General features: G+C 47.6%; 2 protein-coding genes across 3 annotated transcripts in view; both read right to left on the bottom strand.

Moving 5' to 3' along the window:
* TET3 (tet methylcytosine dioxygenase 3) overlaps positions 1–18723 on the bottom strand; it is a 121097-nt gene that overhangs the window by 8470 nt on the left and 93904 nt on the right. For both annotated transcript variants that reach the window (XM_021670954.2, XM_064377826.1), the window contains 5 exons: positions 11117–11325; positions 9426–9576; positions 6588–6677; positions 5601–5738; positions 29–365 (listed from right to left, as the gene is read on the bottom strand). In XM_021670954.2, coding sequence (XP_021526629.2) covers positions 29–365; positions 5601–5738; positions 6588–6677; positions 9426–9576; positions 11117–11325 — 925 coding nt within the window. The remainder of the gene's footprint in view (positions 1–28; positions 366–5600; positions 5739–6587; positions 6678–9425; positions 9577–11116; positions 11326–18723) is intronic.
* Positions 15048–16901, bottom strand: LOC105717174 (hepatoma-derived growth factor-related protein 3-like). Its single transcript, XM_064377827.1, has one exon. It carries the CDS (start codon positions 16879–16881, stop codon positions 16270–16272), a length of 612 nt encoding a protein of 203 aa, XP_064233897.1. The 5' UTR covers positions 16882–16901; the 3' UTR covers positions 15048–16269.

The raw sequence follows: 18723 nt of genomic DNA, 5'->3' as shown, positions 1-18723 counted from the left end.
CCCCTGGCAGGCACCCTCCCCCACACACCTGGGTCCGACGTGACGCCTGCCAGCTCCAGGGCCTCCTGCTTGATCTTCTCGGGAGTGCTCAGCTTCTCCTTCTGAATCTTCTTCTTCTCGGCCGCTGCCTTTCTGGCTTCCAGTTGCCGCTGGCGGCAGGACTTGGCAGGCTCGGGCAGGCGCCGGACCTCACGGGGGAAGGCGGTGAGCACCTGGATGGCTCCGCTGCCCACCTTTGCATTCTGGTTCTCCTCGCTACCAAACTCATCCGTGTTGGCCATCTTGTACAGGGGGAGAACGTGCAGCTGCTCATCCTCGGGAATCTTGCCCACGCAGCGATTGTCTTCCTTGGTCAGGGTGCAGACCTGCCCCAAGCAGTTGGGGAGAGAGGACATGGGGTTAGGGGACTGAGTGCTGGCAGAGGGGGGGTCTGAGCACCCCAAACACGTGACCTCGTCTTTCCCCACACAATCCCAACACCAGCCACTACTATTTCCGAGAGTTTCTGGAAAGCACATTGATCTTGGTTCACAGGGCAACAGTATCGCCAGCATTTACAGTCCGCTCATCAACTTTCAAGGCACATTATCTCCTGTGATCCTAAGAAGGCTGAGAAGGGAAGAGATGCCTGGCAAGGGGCCTGGCCAGGACGAGGAGGCCTGCTCTGCCCTCTGGCATAGCACTGAGGCCATGGCACCATGTTGCCCAGTGGAGCTCAGACCGTCCACCATTATCTTCCTTGTTCTAAACGCTCAGCCTCCTTTTGCTCTTAAAAAAATGCTTCCTTTTTATGAAAAACCTCTATGTGCTGATTGTAGAAAATTTAGGCAAACAAAAAGGAAATAAAATCTCCCATCCCACCACCCAGAAATAATCACTTTAAATACCAGGGTCATCTAATTGTGTACATACATAAGTACACAATTACTTTTTGGATATAAAGGGGACATTATGCAAATGGTCATATAATAGCCTCATTTTTTTTAACATGGTATAAATATTTTCCTGTGCATTATTCTCCCCCAATATAAGAGTTGTGTAATATCATTCTATTGTATCAATGTATTAGTTTAACTAATTATCAGATATTTCAACTTGTTTCCAATTTTTTATACCATAAACAATACTTTTCAAAATACCCTTTTAGCTAAATTTTCTAAGATTCTTAATCCCTTAGAATGAATGTTAAGTAGAACTGCCAGACTGCCCTCAGAAATGATTTGGTTTTTCACTCATACCAGCAGAATGTATTCCAACTTTCCTATATTTTTTCCACTAATTTCTTTGAAAACTTTTTCCTCATTGTTAAAATTGATTTTGTTGGTGTACATTTCTCAACAAGATTTGCTTTTTTTCCCCAAGTTTACTCTCTATGCTTGCGTTGACTGTATTTTCTTATTTTCTATATTCTTGATGCTCTGGCATTTGAGGTCTTGATCCCAGACAGGCTGCTCCTCCCAGGGCTACTTAATTCCCAGAGATAGCAAATGACTCCCTGCAAGTGTGCCTTTGATATATGAACTAGCAAATCCAGAGCCCACATCCCCAGCCATCTCCTTTATCATACTCACACACCAAGCCAATATTTCCCTGGCCTTAAATTGTAGACGGCCATGAGGAACCATCCCAAAGCTCAGAGCCGGCCAAAGTATTCAAACTGTCCAATCCTAAACGTCCCCAGTGTAGCTACCCTGTGTCACCCATTCTTTGCTGCAAAACCCCACTAAAGACTCTGGGCCATGCTCCCCACTCTTCCTCTTCTGCTCCTGACTGGCCTGCTGCTTCCCCAAGTGGCCCCCGAGCACAACCTGCCTCCTGTTTCCAGGATCTAAGTATAAACTTCCTTCCTATTATCCAGGTCTGCAGGTCTTACCATACCCACTTAAAATAAATCCTTGGCCCATTTTAACACAATGCTCTCATTGTCCTCCTCCTTTTGTGAGTTTTATGACTTTTGCCCACTACTAAATATGACTAGTCATTTCTTAAATCATGAAGTCATCTTTGTATATTAAGGTTATTGTTTGTTTATCCCATGTTACAAATAGTGTAGCAGTTGGAGCTCTGTGAATTATTAGCCACTGTTAGCATTTAACTACCCAGACGTATATGTGTGTGCATGTATGGCTATATAAAACTACAAATGGGATCATATGATATGTACATGCTATTCTATAACCTGCTTTCCTTTTTTTTTCTTGAGACAAGGTCTCACTCTACTGCACAGGCTGCAGTGCAGTGGCATGATCAGGGCTCAAAGCAGCCTCAACCTTCTGGGCTCAAGTGATCCTCCCACCTCAGTCAGCTTCCTGAGTAGCTGGGACTGCAGGCATGCATAACCATGCCCAGCAAATTTTTGGTAATTTTTGTAGAGACTGGGTTTTGCCATATTGCTCAGGCTGGTCTAAAACTCCTGGGCTCAAGTGAGCCTCCCACCTCAGCCTCCCAAAGTGCTGAGATTACAGGTGTGAGCCACCGTGCCCAGCCTGACCTGCTTTTCTTTTTCTTTTTTTTTTTTTTGAGACAGAGTTTAGCTCTTGTTTCACAGGCTGGAGTGCAATGGCATGATCTCGGCTCACTGCAACCTCCGCCTCCTGGGTTCAAGCAATTCTCCCGCTTCAGCCTCCTGAGTAGCTGAGATTACAGACACGTTACACCATGCTCAGCTAATTTTTTGTGTTTTTAGTAGAGACAGGGTTTCACCATATTGGCCAGGATGGTCTCCAACTCCTGACCTCAGGTGATCCACCCACCTCGGCCTTCCAAAGTGCTGGGATTACAGGCGTGAGCCACCATGCCCAACCTGACCTGCTTTTCTTAACTCAAGGATAATTCAAGTTATCCAGTTTGTACTGGCCTTCCAATTGTGATTCTGGTGTTTTATTACACTGAACAGAAACCTTATATTTTTATGACACTAACTTTATTAACCCTTTCACTTAGGCACTCTAAGTGAGTTTGGTGTCATGCCCTACCCAGCTTGTTTCTTCCCAGACTATGTGTGGGTCTTCGACTTCCTCTGCTCTGACCAGTCTCCTGTGTACTTTCTGGGTGAGACTGGCCATCAGCCCTGCTTCCTACCGGTCTGTCAGACCCAATGCTATAAACAACAGACCAAAGGGAAAATGCAAAGGATGAGATGTGGCAGAAGCTGTAATTCTCACAAGAGATACCTTACAGATGTCAAAAGGTAAGGTTATCCTGATTAAAAAAATAAATACATGAATGGGATAGTCACAAAGATGAAATTAAAATGGTTAAAAAGAAACAGGAAAAAATGTTCAACCTCTCTAGTAACAAAAGAAACACAAATTAAAGTGAGATTGTATGCTTCCCACTCAGGCAGCAGGCAAAGATGAAAGAGACCACCTAAATCCAGTGTTGCCAAGCAAGCAGAATTAGTGCCCCAAGCCTGTAAAAGTAAACGTCAATGCAATCTCAAGGAGGTTACTGTGCCACTGCACAAATACATGAGAAGAATGGCCTCTCCCTGTGGTTTACAGAAGGGAAATGGCTGAAAGCACTTACTGTCCATTGATAGGGGACTGGTTAAATAAATGATGGCAGAGCCATACACACAGCCTCAGAAAATGAAGTCCATTGACACAGAAAGCTTGAGTTAAGAAAAGCAGGTCACAGAACAGCATGTATATATAATGTGACTCCATTAGGGTAAAATTTCATAAAGCCATATACATACACACACATATTTGGGTATCTGAATGGATGCTCAACAAACTGCTAACTAGTTATCTCTCAGATTTCAGGCAACCTTTTAAATATTATTTAAATTTTTAAAAAATGAGTAGTTACTGTTTAGAAAAAAATAATACTTTCCATTTTGGAAGAAAATAGTCCTTTTTTCCACCCCAAACTCTAGAAGCTCTGGGGTCCAGATCACCTCATGGTGCTCTTGCTGTCACCCACCTTCCAGTGCCCCCCGGCTCTTCCACCTCTCTAACCCTGTGGGCCTGCCCTTTCTGTGTATTTCATCTAGAAATCCTCACAACAGAGTGCTGGCGGGAGCTGCCCCTTCTTGCTTCTCAGTCTTGGACGTGGGGATGGAAGACAAGTAGAGAAATGAAATCCTGAGGTGGGGCCATCAATCCCCAGGGGGCATGAGCTACACCTGGAATCTGGGAGCCCTCTTTCCAGGTGAATTTGCTGGTGCCCTTGCCTCTTCCTCAGACCCTGGAAGCCCTGTCTGCCCAGAACCTGGCTAAGAGCAGAGAACTAGCATCATCCCTTCAAGGGAGCCCCTACCCAAGTCCAAACCTCTCTCTTCTCCATCTGCACTCACTCTCCTGGTGATGGCGTCAGCCTCACGGCTCTAACTATAAACCATGTGCTCTCCAGACCCTCCTGCCCCCTGCCTATCCACATCTCCACCTGCACGTCTAGCAGGCATTTTGAAACAGGATTCTTGATTTTTTACTCCTAAATTCAGCCTTTCCCTGCTACTCTACATCTCAGTCAATGTTCTAACACACCCGGACGCTCAAGCAAAAAGCCTTGGTGTGCTCAAGTCCTGCTCACCTAACAATGACACAGTCCTCTTGGCGGTCCCTTCCACAGCATCCAAAATCTGTCCCATTAGCACCTCCCCGCACTCCTGCCCAAGCTGTGTCTCCTCCGGCCTGGACGGCTGCCCCAGCCTCCTCCCTGGCCTCCTTCCTCCTATTCCCTCCCGTCTACCTCACCCTGCCCCCACCATCACACACCTCATTCTCTAACCACAGCAGCAAGAGTGTGTCTAACTTTACAATGCAATCTTACTGCTGCCCAGCTGAGAAGCTCTCAACAGCTTCCCATCACACTTACAGCAAACCCCGCAACCCTCCCCTGGCCCTCAAGGCTCCCTGTGAGCTGGTCCCTGCCGGCCTCTCCAATCCTGCTCCCCGGCCCCTTGCTTACTCCCTTCCTGTTGTTCCCTGAACACACAGCCAGCCTGCTTCCCACTCAGAGCCTGTGTGCATGCTGGTCCCTCTGCTTGGAGCACTCTACCCCCAGACAGTGGCTCCCTCACTCTCTTGCACCACTCACATCTCAACTCAAATGTCCCCTCCTGAGAGCAGTCTCTCATCTAAGGTAGCATCTCCTGTCACATTGTCCCTCACCCTGCTTCATTTTTCCCTCTTGGCCCTCATTGCTACAGGACATTCCCTCACATACTTGGGCAGGAACTTTGTTCGTTTCATCCTGCAGCATGGAGAGCAGTGCCTGGGCACAGCTGGTACTCAATACACATTTGTCCAAAGAATGAATCAAGGGTTTGTCTGCGTTTAAATCCAAGTGTCCACAGAGACCAGGACCCATGCTTTAGATACTGGGCACTCCAGGTGCCCAATGGGCTGCATCCTCCAGCATCTCCCTAAGACACGGACACAAAGCCAGCCTTGTCTGTTCAAGGGTTTTCTGGTGAGAGTTTTCTCTGGGAGGTGGGCAGAAGCAGGCTGTCTTGCAGGGCACCTTCCAGAGTTCTGAGGGTCCTGTCTCCATGTCCCTCCCTACCCTCAGCCTGCCCTTCTGCACAGACCACGCTGGGTTCCCTCCCACAGTCGCCCCACAGGTGGGGCTGTGACAGGGCACAGGTTCCTTACCACGGTGCACCCGTTGTAGAGGTTATGCTGGTCCTTGTGGGCGTGGGCACAGAAGTCCATGCAGGCCGTGACCCCCGCGAAGGGCCGTCCTTCCTTTAGCCCCAGACGGCAGTCAATCGCTACTTCCTCGTTGGTCACCTGTGTAGATGGCCAAGGAGAGGTGCTCACATGACCTGAGGTGAGTGGCCCCGATTCTGCACCTGAGGAGGCCAGGTCTTGGAAGGAGGGATGTAAAGGATCATCGTCACCTTGCCCTTCGACTGCAGGAGGGAGGCTTTCTGGCTGAGAGGCCAGGCCCCAGCTCCAAAAAAGTTACTTTAGGGCTCCTGTAGGAATTACTTCCTTCTGGGTTATCCCAAGTCCCTTTGCCTTGTCTGGGAGATGCAGGTGTGACAGGGGAGAGAAACTCGAGCCTCACCAGTGGAAACCAGACCAGAGGAGGTGGCAGGTTACCAGGGGAAGGGGGAAGACCAGGATGGAAGAGGAACAGTGTGGGATGCAGGTAGCCTGGTGTAAAAAAGGGGTTTCAGCTGGGCGTGGTGGCTCACACCTGTAATCCCAGCACTTTGGGAGGCTGAGGCGGGCGGATCACGAGGTCGAGAGATCAAGACCATCCTGGTCAACATGGTGAAACCCTGTCTCTACTTAAAAAAAATACAAAAATTAGCTGGGTGTGGTGGCCCACGCCTGTAGTCACAGCTACTCATGAGGCTGAGGCAGGATAATTGCTTGAACCCGGGAGGCAGAGATTGCAGTGAGCCAAGATTGTGCTACTGCACTCCAGCCTGGTGCCTGGCGACAGAGCAAGATTCTGTCTCAAAAAAAAAAAAGGGAGTTTCATCAAAGAATGACATCATCGCTTTACTTCTAGGCTGGGCTCTTCCCATAAGAAAGCAAAAGAGCCCACTCTCCCACTTCCCACCTTCAGAGCCTGAGCAGAGATGTGGACGGTGACATTTGGGCAGCAAAAGGCCCAGGGCCCGTTACCTGGTTCTGATAGGCCTGAGGGGCTAGCCGCTTGTACAGGGGAGCAACTTCGGTGGCCAGGTCCTGGAAACTCTTCCGGAGCACTTCTTCCTGCGGAGAGAGGAGCAGTCACACATCCAGAGCAGCCCCTCCTGGCAGACGCTGCACCCTGGAAGTGGACCGGCATTCCTGAAGCATTGTGGGGGAGGCTGGGAGGGTGGTGTCATCAGGTGTCTTCCCGGCCTTTCCTCAAGGAGGGCTGTGGTGCCATGTCCATTTCACAACTGGGGACCCTGAGGCTCCCAGGAAAAGCTGTGGAAGCCATGGCCTGAAGTCTCGTCATCCTGACTGCTAAACTACCGCTCCTTTAGGCTCCCGCCCAGTTCAGCCCAGAACACATCAAACAGTTTCTTGCTTTTGAATGCTGAACACCCTAGGTCAAGGGTGTGGCATAGTGGGAATGAAAAAGCCATGAGGAACAAGTGTGGCTCCTGCCTCCTAGGCTACAGACAGGAAGAGAGGCAGGCAGGATCCATGCTAGAAATTCCATAGCCAGCTCAGTCGAGAGCCTGCCATGAGCCATGGACATAGACTTCAAAGCTCTAGCCGCTAGACTCGTACTAAGTAATGTGTTATTTACAAGCCACATATAGCTACAGAAATACAGATGAATTCTAACTTTTTTTTCTTTGAGACAGAGTCTCACTCTGTCACCTAGGCTGGAGTGCAGTGGCACGATCTTGGCTGACTGCAACCTCCGCCTCCTGGGTTCAAGCGATTCTCCTGCCTCAGCCTCCCAAGTAGCTGGGATTACAGGTGTCCCCAACCACACCCAGCTAATTTCTTTTGTATTTTTAGTAGGGACAGGGTTTTGCCTGAGGTCTTGAACTCCTGACCTCAGGTGATCTACCCGCCTCGGCCTCCCAAAGTGCTGGCATTACAGGTGTAAGCCACTGTGCCCGGGCTGAATTCTAATAAAAATTAAAGGAATTCAGTCCCTCAATTGCACTAGTCTCATTTTAAATACTCAGCAGCCACATGTGGCTCCTGTACAGACAGAAGAGAATGTTTCCACCATCACAGAAAGTGTTGTGGGACAGCACTGCTCTACATGAAGCAGTAGCCCCTGGTCACATGTGACAGAGTTCCAGGAGTCCACAGACTCTGGCCCTCCAAAAACAAGCAGGGCTTGAAGGGCTCCTAGGATACCATGAGCACAGGCACAAAGGGTTTATGAAGAAGAAAGCAGGAAGAGAGGAGAGAGAAAAAGAACAAAGCACACAGAATGAGAAACGGAAGGTGGAGACCCACAGCTCAGCTGTCCATCCAGTGGGGTGACTAGGGCTGCCAGCCACTCTCGACCAGGCCTCCTCCCTGCCTGCTGTCCAGATGCTGCTACCAGCACAGCACAAAGTGAGGCTTGTGAGCTCTAGGGACACATAGGCCTGAGTTTCAATCCTGCCTTCACCATCAGCCACATGGCCTTGAGGAAGCCATCTGCCTCATCTGTAAAGTGAGGGGTTAACAGTGCCTTAGTCACTGGGGTGGAGGGTCATGAAATCATCTGAGAAACCTGTGAGGGGCTTTGCACAGTACTTAGCACATCGCAAGAGCACAGGAAGTGGCAGTTGGTAGAACAGGGAAAGGATTTGAGAGAAATTAAGCCAATGTCTTTCCATTCCCGGTAGTTCATAGGTCTTGGTGGCCCCAGGGTTCCATTCATTGAAGCAACTGCATCTGCTGCTCGTGGGGGAGGGTGGATCTTACCGTAAATACAAATCTAATAACAAATTAGACTATTTGTGGGTCACACAATAGTCTAAAACCCAGGTCTGGGGTAAATAAAGAGTTCTAAATTTTAATATGCTTTCTTTTCCTTATGAGGACCTGGTGAGAGCACAGCAGGTGACATGGGCGTTGGTGTGGAGAGGATGTCCGTGCACCACAGGAAGTGGGAAGCCCGAAGCCCTTCTGGTACTAGGAGCTTGGAGAGATTTGGAAGGTTGTGACTGAGTCCAGATATTTAGATATTGGTCTGTATCCTAGCAAAGGGAGCCAGCACCCCACTCGCTCAGGAGCCCAGGCAGGAGGGAGGTGAAATGGCAGACAACCTGGACAGGCTTGCGCCTTCCTTGCATTTGGAGCTGAGTGGAGACCACCTCCCGGGAGGGCCTTTGCCATGCAGGCATCAGAGAAGAAACGGCAGGGAGGGGGCCTGAGGGCGCCTTCCCTTGTTGTTTCAGGGCTGGGGGAGGCCCTGCAGGCAGGGGCGCAGGTAAGAAGCCTGCAAAGAGGAGGTGCTGTACCTAGTGGCCATACTGTGTGGACGCCAGTCCACAGCTCAGGGACCAGGCCAGGTTCCCGGCATGGAGACTGCAAGGGTCCGGACGACTGCCCAGCATCTGTCCAGCAGCCAGGTAGGGTGGTATATGCCTCGGGAAGTACAGCAAAGACCCAGAGGGTTGCCCATGCGCCAGAGACCGCCTTTCCTGCTAAATCTAACACCTAGAAAGATGACCTGGGAAGATGAGGGAAATGATCTCTGAGAGGGCCAAATTCTCATGAGGAATTTGAATATGTATCTTCAATATCTGGAATATTTGCCTAAAAGAGATGGTTTAAATTGGAAGGGTCTGGGGCACCTGTAACTGCTAAGTCTAATTTTTCACACTTGGTGCCCTCCACACATACCACACCCCTTATTTCACAGCAAGGTAAGGTCAGCTTTAAAAAAAACTAAAACAAGTTCCACTTCCTGCGCATCTGAGTCATGGCGTGCCAATCCTACCTCCCGCTGGACTACTAAGGGTGCCAGGCGAGAAAGGGTGGGAGGCAGGGTTCCTGCCCAGCTCTGCTCACCTCTTTGGGATTGTCCCCCGCGAGGCGGAACTTGCGAGGTGTCTTGCTCCGAGCATACTTGCAGCCGTTGAAGTACATACTCCAGGAACAACCAAAGGAGAAGGAGGCACCGCAGGTGTTGGGGTCTTTGCCTTGGCAAGCGCAGGTCCGGCTGCAACATAACAGCACAGGTCGGGCATATGGATGCGACATCCCTTCGTTCTGGAGTATTTCTCCTCCCTCAAGGGGTGGCCGTGCTGAACCCTGGCATCCACCAGCCTCCCAGTGACTGGGACTCATCCTTCTCTGCTCCCAACCTCTTTCTAAAGTTTCTTTGAGTACAATGCCAGCTCTAAGCAGCCTCTTCTGCCCCCACCACTGAGAACCTACAGGTCTAACACTGAGTCTTGCTGGGAGCAGCACATGGGTTTACTGAACTAAGGGGGAAGAATCTGGTAAAAACCCATGAAGGTTTATACTTTCCCTTAACTCTAATATCTTAACCAGCTCCAGCATAGACCATACGAACAGGGAAATGATGTGAGCCCCAGGATTTGAGCGTGCCTATTTCCTATAGCCCAGATGTTAACAGGCTTTTCAACAAAGTATACTAAGATGAAAATTACTGCTTAATACAATCTGGAAAAACAATCCAAATGCCCCTAACTGGGGAATGAATAAGCGAATTGTGATAGATCCACACGGTGGATTATGACTCAGTGACTAGACTAAAAGGAATGAGCTACTGACACACACAACACAGTTGAACACTGAAAACACTACATTCAACGGAAGAAGCCAGACTCAGAAAGCTACACCCTGTACGATCCCATTTATGTGACATTCGTGCAGAGGCAAAACTAGAGGAACAGGAAACAAGACTGCTGGCTGCCCAGGGCTAGGGGAGGGCTTGCTGATAAAGGGCACGGGAGACTTGCAGGGAAGATGAAACTGTTCTGTATCTTTTTTTTTTTTGAGACGGAGTCTCGTTCTGTTGCTCAGGCTGGAGTGCAGTGGCGCAATATTGGCTCACTGCAACCTCTGCCTCCCGGGTTAAAGTTATTCTCGTGCCTCAGCCTCCTGAGTAGCTGGGATTATAGGCATGTGCCACCACGCCTGGCTAATTTTTGTATTTTTCAGTAAAGACAGGGTTTCCCCACATTGGCCAGGCTAATCTCGAATTCCTGGCCTCAGGCAATCCACCAGCCTCAGCCTCCCAAAGTGCTGGGATTACCGGCATGAGCCACCAGGCCTGGCCCTGTTGTGTATCTTGATAGTGGTGGTGGCAGCTACGTGACTGTAAACATTTGTCAAAACTATCCAAACTATATACCTAAAAAGATGAATTTATTGTAAATAAATATACCTTTATTTTTTTTTTAACCTTCATTTTTTTAAATGGGAAAAACTCTAATAGTAAATATCATCGACACCTTCTACCTTTGGGGCACATGTACTTCACACTCGCTAACATCATTAGTGGCCAGTACATCGACCTGGTGTTTAACAGCGAAGTCAAGTTAGCAGACCCTCCAAAGCCAGAGCTAGAACCCAGCTCAAGCAAGATCTGCGGATAAACCTTCCTCAACCACAGTCCTAACTGTGCAGGACAAACAGTGCCGCAGAGATGGCAGGAGCCTTCCCCGGGGTTGCCCGCAGTCTCCTGTGACCCTATGGGTGGGGCCCTGGCCCTGCAGCCCCCTGTTACGTACTCATCGTTGAGGCCGCATCTCCGGCTGGTGGGGTTCCCATACTTCCGGAGGGTGTCGGTGAGCTCCTGGTAGAGGGTGTCGCCGAGGCTACGGGGGATGCCCTCCCAGGCCAGGATGAGGATGACGATCACGGCATTCTGACAGTGGTGGCCTGCCCGGTGCCGCACCAGGCAGAGCAGCTTCTCCTCCAGCGTGTGCCTGCGGATCACCTGTGGGGACGCAGGGTGTGAGGGGCAGGAGCCAGGCACCTGTGCTCCTCTTCGTGGTGCCACCCCTCCCTCTGTCACACGGACCCAGGGCGCAGATCTTTAGGGCAAGGTACTAGGGGTATCATGCCCTGACGACAGCAACCTCACAGGCTAAGAGACCATTATAGTTAGGGGACAAAAACATAAAAGTTATTTTTTTTTTAGAGTGAAATAAAAAATAATTAGCACAAAGTCTAAGTTGCTGATGACTTACATAGGCTTAGGAGTAAAAATACATGGATAAACACTGTAAGCCAAAATACAGTCCGATTTTTATGTTATCCTAAAACATTTGCAGAGAAAACGCTGCATACCTGCATGTTTTAGTTAAAAAGCAAGTGGTTTGGCACTATAGAAAACAGTCTGGCAGTTTCTCCAAAAACTATGATCCAGCAATTCCATGCCTAGGAATACACTTGAGGGACTGAGAGCAGGACTCGGGCAGATCCCTAAATACCCACGTTCACTGCAGCACTATTCACAACAGCCAAAAGGTGGAAGCACCCCCAGCATCTATCAGCTGATGAACAGGTAAGTACGATGTGGTACAGACAAGACTCACTCAGCCTTAAAGAGAAACAAAATTCTGATCCATGTTACAACATGGATGAACCCTGAAAACCTGCTAAGTGAAATAAGCCAGACACAAAAGGACACATAGTATATGATTTCACTTATATGAGGTACCCAGAACAGTTAAATTCAGAGAGACAGAAAGTAGATTAGAGCTTACCAGGGCCTGGGAGAGGGGAGAATGGAGAATTACTGTTAATGGGTGTGGAGTTTCAGTATGGGATGTTGAAAAAGTTCTAGAAATAGACTATGGTGAGGGCTGTACCACAACGTGAATGTTCTTAATGTCACCAACCTGTACACTGAAAAATGGTTAAAATGTTAGATTTTATTTCTACACACACGCTTTTTTTCTTGAGTCAGGGTCTTGCTCTGTTGCCCAGCCTGGAGTGCAGTAGCATGATCATAGCTTACTGCAGCTTCAAACTCCTGGGCTCAAGTGATTCTCCCACTTCAGCCTTCTTGATTACCTAGGACTACAGGCACACGCCGCCATGCCCGGCTACTTTTTTAAAATTTTTAAGAGATAGGGTCTCACTATGTTGCCCACGCTGGTCTTGAACTGCTGGGCTCACGTGATCCTCCTGCTTCAGCCTCCCAAATTGCTAGCATTACAGACAGGAGCCACTGCACCCAGCTTCTGTTTATATATTGTTACCACAATTTAAAAAATGTTCTACACCAAAAATCATTGAATTGTATGCTTCAAATGAGTTTGAACTGTATGATATGAGAATTATATCTCAAAAGAGCTTTTTTTTTTTTTTTTAAAAGCAAGAGTCCTGGGCAACAACTGCTCTGCTGCTCAGGATCTAGGTTTGAGGTCCAGGTTCTCACTCACTCCCAAACACCGTCCTGGTTGACAAAAAGATTTCAGAGCCAAGAGGCCTGGGAGCTGGGGAAGGAGGTGGCTGAAAATTGCCAGAGAATGCCAGGTGATTCTGTGACCAGATAAGATGTGGGGGCTTGTGGGCAGGGGAAGGATGAGGGTAGACTGGGAAGGGCTCCGAGGGGGCAGGGCCTCGAGGCAGGGGCTCCACCCAGGATGGTGAACAGGGGGCTTACATAAAGAGTTTTATGCTGCAGAGTGTGGGGGCTCACACCTGTAATCCCAGTACTATAGGAGGCTGAGGTGGGCAGACCACCTGAGGTTGGGAGTTCAAGACCAGCCTGACCAACATGGAGAAACCCCATCTCTACTAAAAATACAAAGTTAGCTGGGTGTGGTGGCGCAAGCCTGTAATCCCAGCTACTCGGGAGGCTGAGGCAGGAGAATCGCTTGAACCAAGGAGGTGGAGGTTGCAGTGAGCTGAGATCGTGCCATTGCACTCCATCCTGGGCAATAAGAGCGAAACTCCATCTCAAAAAAAAAAAAGTGTTTCATGCTTTAGAAAGGCAGGGCAGAAAGTTGGGAAAAGGGCAAGATGGGGAGACCACTGGGTACACCACTGACATAACACAAGAAAAATGAATAAAGTCCTAACCACCGCAGCAGGTAAGGAAGTGGGAGAAGGAATGGATTCCTGAGGCTGAGGGACAAGGAAAAACCCTGAGTGACTGGGTGTGGTTTACTGGTGAGTTAACTGGGAGCACCCTGAGGCTGAGGTACCTTAGAGCAGAGGTCCCTGACCCCTGGGTACAGACTGGTACTGGGTCCGTGGCCTGTTAAGAACTGGGCTACACAGCAGGAGGTGAGCAGCAAGAGAGTGGGTATTACTGCCTGAGGCCCACCTCCTGTCAGATCAGCAGTGGCTTTAGGTCCTCATAGGAGCACGAACCCTACTGTGAGCTGCACATGCGAGGGACCTAGGTTGTGCGCTCCTTATCAGAATCTAATGCCTGAATTGTCTTCCACAAAACCAGTCCCTGGTGCCAAAAATGTTGGGGACCACTGCCTTAGAGCACCTGAGTGGTCTCTAAGGATGCCTCCCAGAGTGGGTCTGGAGGTCAGGAGATGCTGGGTTGCAGAGAGACCTGGTCACGAGTGGGTCCATGATGGGAGACACCGAATGGGGTGGCCAAGCAAGCACTACAAGTGAGGAACATGGGCCGGATGCAAGACTAGGGGGTGGTGTGGACTGCGGCAAAGTGAAAAGCGTCTGCCCCGCCAACAGGGGGAGCCAGGCCTTCTTGCCATCAACTGCCGCCTGGGGGAAATTCCAGCCTAGTGAGGTTAATTCTTCCAGTTTTGCAAGAAAAAAATGGAATTCCAGATTTGTATATAAAATCCATCTCCAAAAACATGAGTGTTCCATTATTTTTTTTTCCTGTGGTAAAATATACAAAAATTTACCATTTTAATCATTTCAAAGTACACAGTTGAGTGGCATTAGGTACCTTCACATTAGGTATTGTTCATATCGTGTGCAACAATCACTAACCACCCATCTCTGAAATTTTTTCATCTTGCAAAACAAACTCTGTTCATTAAGAAACTCCCCATTCTCCCCTCCTGTAACCACTATTCTACTTTCTGCCTCTGTTTCTTGTTTTCTTTTCCTTTTTTAAGATGGAGTCTCGCTCTGTTGCCCAGGCTGGAGTGCAGTAGCGTGATCTCGGCTTACTGAAACCTCTGCCTCCCAGGCTCAAGCAATTCTCCCCACCAACAATCTCCAGAATAGCTGGGATTACAAGCACGTGCTACCATGCCTGGCTAATTTTTCGTATTTTTAATAGAGACAGGGTCTCCTCATGTTGGCCAGGCTGGTGTCGAACTCCTGCCCTCAGGTGATCTGCCTGCCTCGGTCTCCCAAAGTGAGACCCCGTGCCTGGTCTACTTTGTGCCTCTGAATTTAACTGTTCTAGGTACCTCATGTAAGTGGAATCATACAGGATTTATCCTTTTTTTTTTTTCTTTTTTCTTTTTCTGTTCACATTTTCTCATGTTTTTATTAGCTCTCACCAAGAAAACCAAAAGAAAATGGTATACAAATCAATGCATGGATAATATCAAGTTACAAAATCTAGGGTCTACTGGGCTGGTAAATATGCACATGTAAGCAAATCATGTAGTCATTTCCCCATCATCCCCCTCAGTGTTTTCAAATAATCTAAAATCCAGATAGTGCTTAAAAAAAAGAAAGAAAAAGAAAACCCTCACCTGCACTTGATTCTATTGTCAGCTTGCTGTGAACAATTTTTGCTTTAATATATGAATTACATTAATACCTCACATTACATATATGAAGCCAAATTACACTAACTTAGTTTGCTTACAACCTCAAATCTTACTCCAGTACACATTCCAATAAATTTATTCTGTAAAAACAATACATTTTTTTTGTTTTTGATTTTTTTTACAGTAAACTTTTCAACTACAAACCTTGAATACGTGAAAGATGTTCCAAGGACAAGCATTAACAAGACTGATAAAACTCAAACTGACTAAATGTGTTCTCACAATATAAGCTGGCATAAAAGTAAATAAAATTCTCTATTATCACAATAGCAACAATAATGTACACATAATAATGGTTTGTGGATGAATATTAACTATTCTAATTGTAGTTTCAAAAGAAAACAGTTTATTTTAAAAGTCTACATTTAAAAGTCAATGCTTTGTCTGGTTTCCCATAGGGCTGTTGCTGTTTCTAGCTTTAAAATGTAAAGTACCCACCTTGAGTGCTTAGCTCAAAATTGTATTGGCACTGAGAAAAAATAAATCATTGCTTTTATTTTGGAGTAACACAAAAAGACTAACTTCACATATAGAAACTTAGTTTGTGTACATAACAATATGAATTTTGAGAAGTATAAGCTGTCAACTAGCTATTTCTAATAGAGAATAGATATTTTACAATATGGTTAAACTTCACAAACAGCCTCAAAACTGAAGGACAATTTTAATTTCGTCTTCAATATACCAACATTATGTACTTAGGATTTAGTTCCTGGGTTCTGTCACAGAGAGGAAATTCCATTCTTAAGCATTATGTTGAGTGGTCATCTAAAAATGTTAATTTATATTTAACTGAGTGTTTGGTGATGGTGGGGTAAAGGCAGGAAAATGATGATCATAACTGCCTTGATAAAAGGATCCTAGACGTGTATAAGTCTGCGCAAAAATCTTGATAATCCTTAGTGGTTAAGGGCAACTTCATGCAACCAAATAACATGAAATTAAATCAGTAACTTTTAAAAAAGGCTAAAATTAAAATGTCTTTTCCCCCCGAAACACAACAGAGAGGAATATGAATAATGTACATACAAACTGGGGTTCTGTCAATGACAACAAGGACTATGTGTTGGTTCTTATCAAATCCAAGAATATTAGACAATCAAACATATAACCTTCTTGTGGTTTCTCTTAATATGCAGCATTCATTATGGTAGTTAGGTCCCTTCACTGGTTTTCTGCAAGTCTGAAGTTGTGTTTCTTGTGTCATTGCCCGCATCTCCACCCTCAGAGCTGCTTTTGTTTTCCTCTTCTTTGCAGTCTTTGTCATCTTCATCTCCTGGAGATTTCCGGGACTGTTCAGAGGATTTCTTTGAAGTATATGACTTTTTCCGTTTTGAGTCTGCTTTTTCATTCTTTCTTTTGCCTTTTCCATCTTCTTCTACTCTATCACCTTCTTCCTCACTGCTTGCATCTGCAGTATTTCCACCTTCTCCCTCAGTTTCTGAAGAGCTCTGGTGCTGAATTGCCTGGTATCCAGTAAACTTTACTCCTGGGTTATTTTCTATTTCCCACAATCCTTCGTTAAATCCTTTCCGTTTGTTTGACTTTCCAAACTTGTCTTTGTACTCTTTATATGGAAAAAGGTCTTTGGGACCTAGAAATGCAGTTTCATGGGTGCCAAAAAAGAAGATAGGATACTTGTTTGCTGGAGGCTTCACAGCTCCCTCTGGGAGTTCATCAATCCGGGCTGGCCAGTGCGGGTAGCCCTTCATCTTGGCGAAGACCAGGTCACCCACTTTGTACTCACGAGGCCGCGGACGCGCCATCCCAGCCACTCCCCTTCCTGGTAGTCCTTGGTCACCGCGAAGATGCTGAGAGGCCGCCCCGCCACGGGCGGACAGACTGCGCCACGTTCCTCGCGGGCCTTGAGCCGGGCAGACAAGCGCTGCTCCGATGAGGGGAAGCAGGATTTATCCTTTTATGACTTGCTTATTTCACTTAGTGGATAGTCCTACGCATGTTGTAGCATGTGTCAGAATTTCCTTCAGACTCTGAAAGGATACTTTGCAGGCTGAACAAAACACATCTCTGGCCATGAATTCCTGTTCTAAGGCACGGCAAGAACAGTGCTTCCCCACTAAAGCATCAATTATATCATTCTTTTTAAATGTGTATTTTGGGTATCAGTAACACCTTAACATGATATTAAATCAGATACTGTGCTAGAACTCCCTGCATGATTGCCTGGCTTCCTGCAGATTAGGCTGAGTGCATCACGGGTATCAACACACATCTGTGGACACTGATAAGGCAGCAGGCTCTGTGACTAGGGTGTGTGAGGCACTACGGTTAACTTCCACTCCCGGCCAGGGCAACGCAGCCAATCACACTCATGAGAGAGGCGTTCAGAGCACACAAGTCACCCAACCAGTCATGGCTGTGACTGAGGCCATGCCATTCTGGTTTCCCAAATGGCAAACACGCAATGTCATTAGACACAAGCAGATAGCCCTCTGTTGCCCATCCTCGCAGGTCTGCGGGTGCACTAAAAAACAACTAAGAAAACAGCACAGAAGAGCTCCCTGCCCACACTCCTGTGAAGGAGCCTGGTAGGGCGGACTGTCAAAGTCAAAGGCGGACAGAGGCACAAACACATCCATACCTGAGCAGAACAACAGAGACAGCTCCAACTCGGCCACAGAATCCTCAACAGCTCATCCAGCTTCTGGGCAGGAATTTGCTGAGCACCAGACGAAGGGTAACACAACCCCCAGCAGAACCCCAACCCTGTCTTCCCATAGCTCACCCACGGTGCTTGGTTCTAACACATGCAGCTTCCTAAGTCTGCTTCACTGTGTCCCCAGTAAGCCTACAAATACCTGCCTTCTGACTTCTGTGACCTTTACACACTGGTCTGGGCAGCATCTCTGGGGTTCTTTTCCCAGAGCCCATCTTGCTGTCCCAGATGTTGTCTTTGGCATGCCTCTGTTGTTCTGAGCCTTCAGAGTGCAAAACCGGGGCATGCCTGGAATCTTCCATATTTTGTACAGGCCACCTTAAAATCACAGATGACCAGAGGGCTCTCTGGGCTGACCCACTGCTTCTTAGGTCATTCTTTCAACATATTTGCTGGGCACCTATGATGTGCCTTGACTGTGTAAGTCAAGTGCAAAACGTATAAGGCACACTGCTTTAAGCTGAAGGTATTGGTTGGGGCTTGGGAGAGGCTGAAACACAGACCCGAATCCTGGTTGGAAAACAAAAGCCAGGCTCTGGACAATGGACCAGGAGGCACTGGATGCCTGAACTCACCCGTGGCCACAGAGCTGGCTCTAGGCTCCTGACACTACACTGCCACCGAGAATCATCCATTCTTCTAAGCATCTGTGGGTCACTTTCCCCAGCATGGCAAGGAGAAGGAGCACCCAACCCCTCTCCAACTTACAAAGGAGGTGGAATTCTTTAAACTGAGCCTTCTCACCAAAATACATAGGGTATTTGGGAGCTGTGTAGCCAAAAGAAAACCCCAGAAATCCACCACACTAAAGGAGATGGCTAGAAAAGAAAAACAAAGCAGCCCTCGGTACTGCCGTTTTCTTGCCACTACAATAGTTCTGTGATTGACCACCCATTCGCTCCTCCCATAAAAAATGATCTTTCCTCTTCTT

This window comes from Aotus nancymaae, unplaced genomic scaffold (assembly GCF_030222135.1).
Source record: "Aotus nancymaae isolate 86718 unplaced genomic scaffold, 86718_ANA_hifiasm-v0.15.2.pri h1tg000017l, whole genome shotgun sequence".
NCBI classification, from domain to species: domain Eukaryota; kingdom Metazoa; phylum Chordata; class Mammalia; order Primates; family Aotidae; genus Aotus; species Aotus nancymaae.
Note: the sequence above shows the minus strand (reverse complement) of the source record. Positions and strands in the feature narration are given on the sequence as shown.

Excerpts from the sequence above, each read along its gene's own strand:
- LOC105717174 (XM_064377827.1), bottom strand. The coding sequence starts at position 16,881 with ATGGCGCGTCCGCGGCCTCGTGAGTACAAAGTGGGTGACCTGGTCTTC.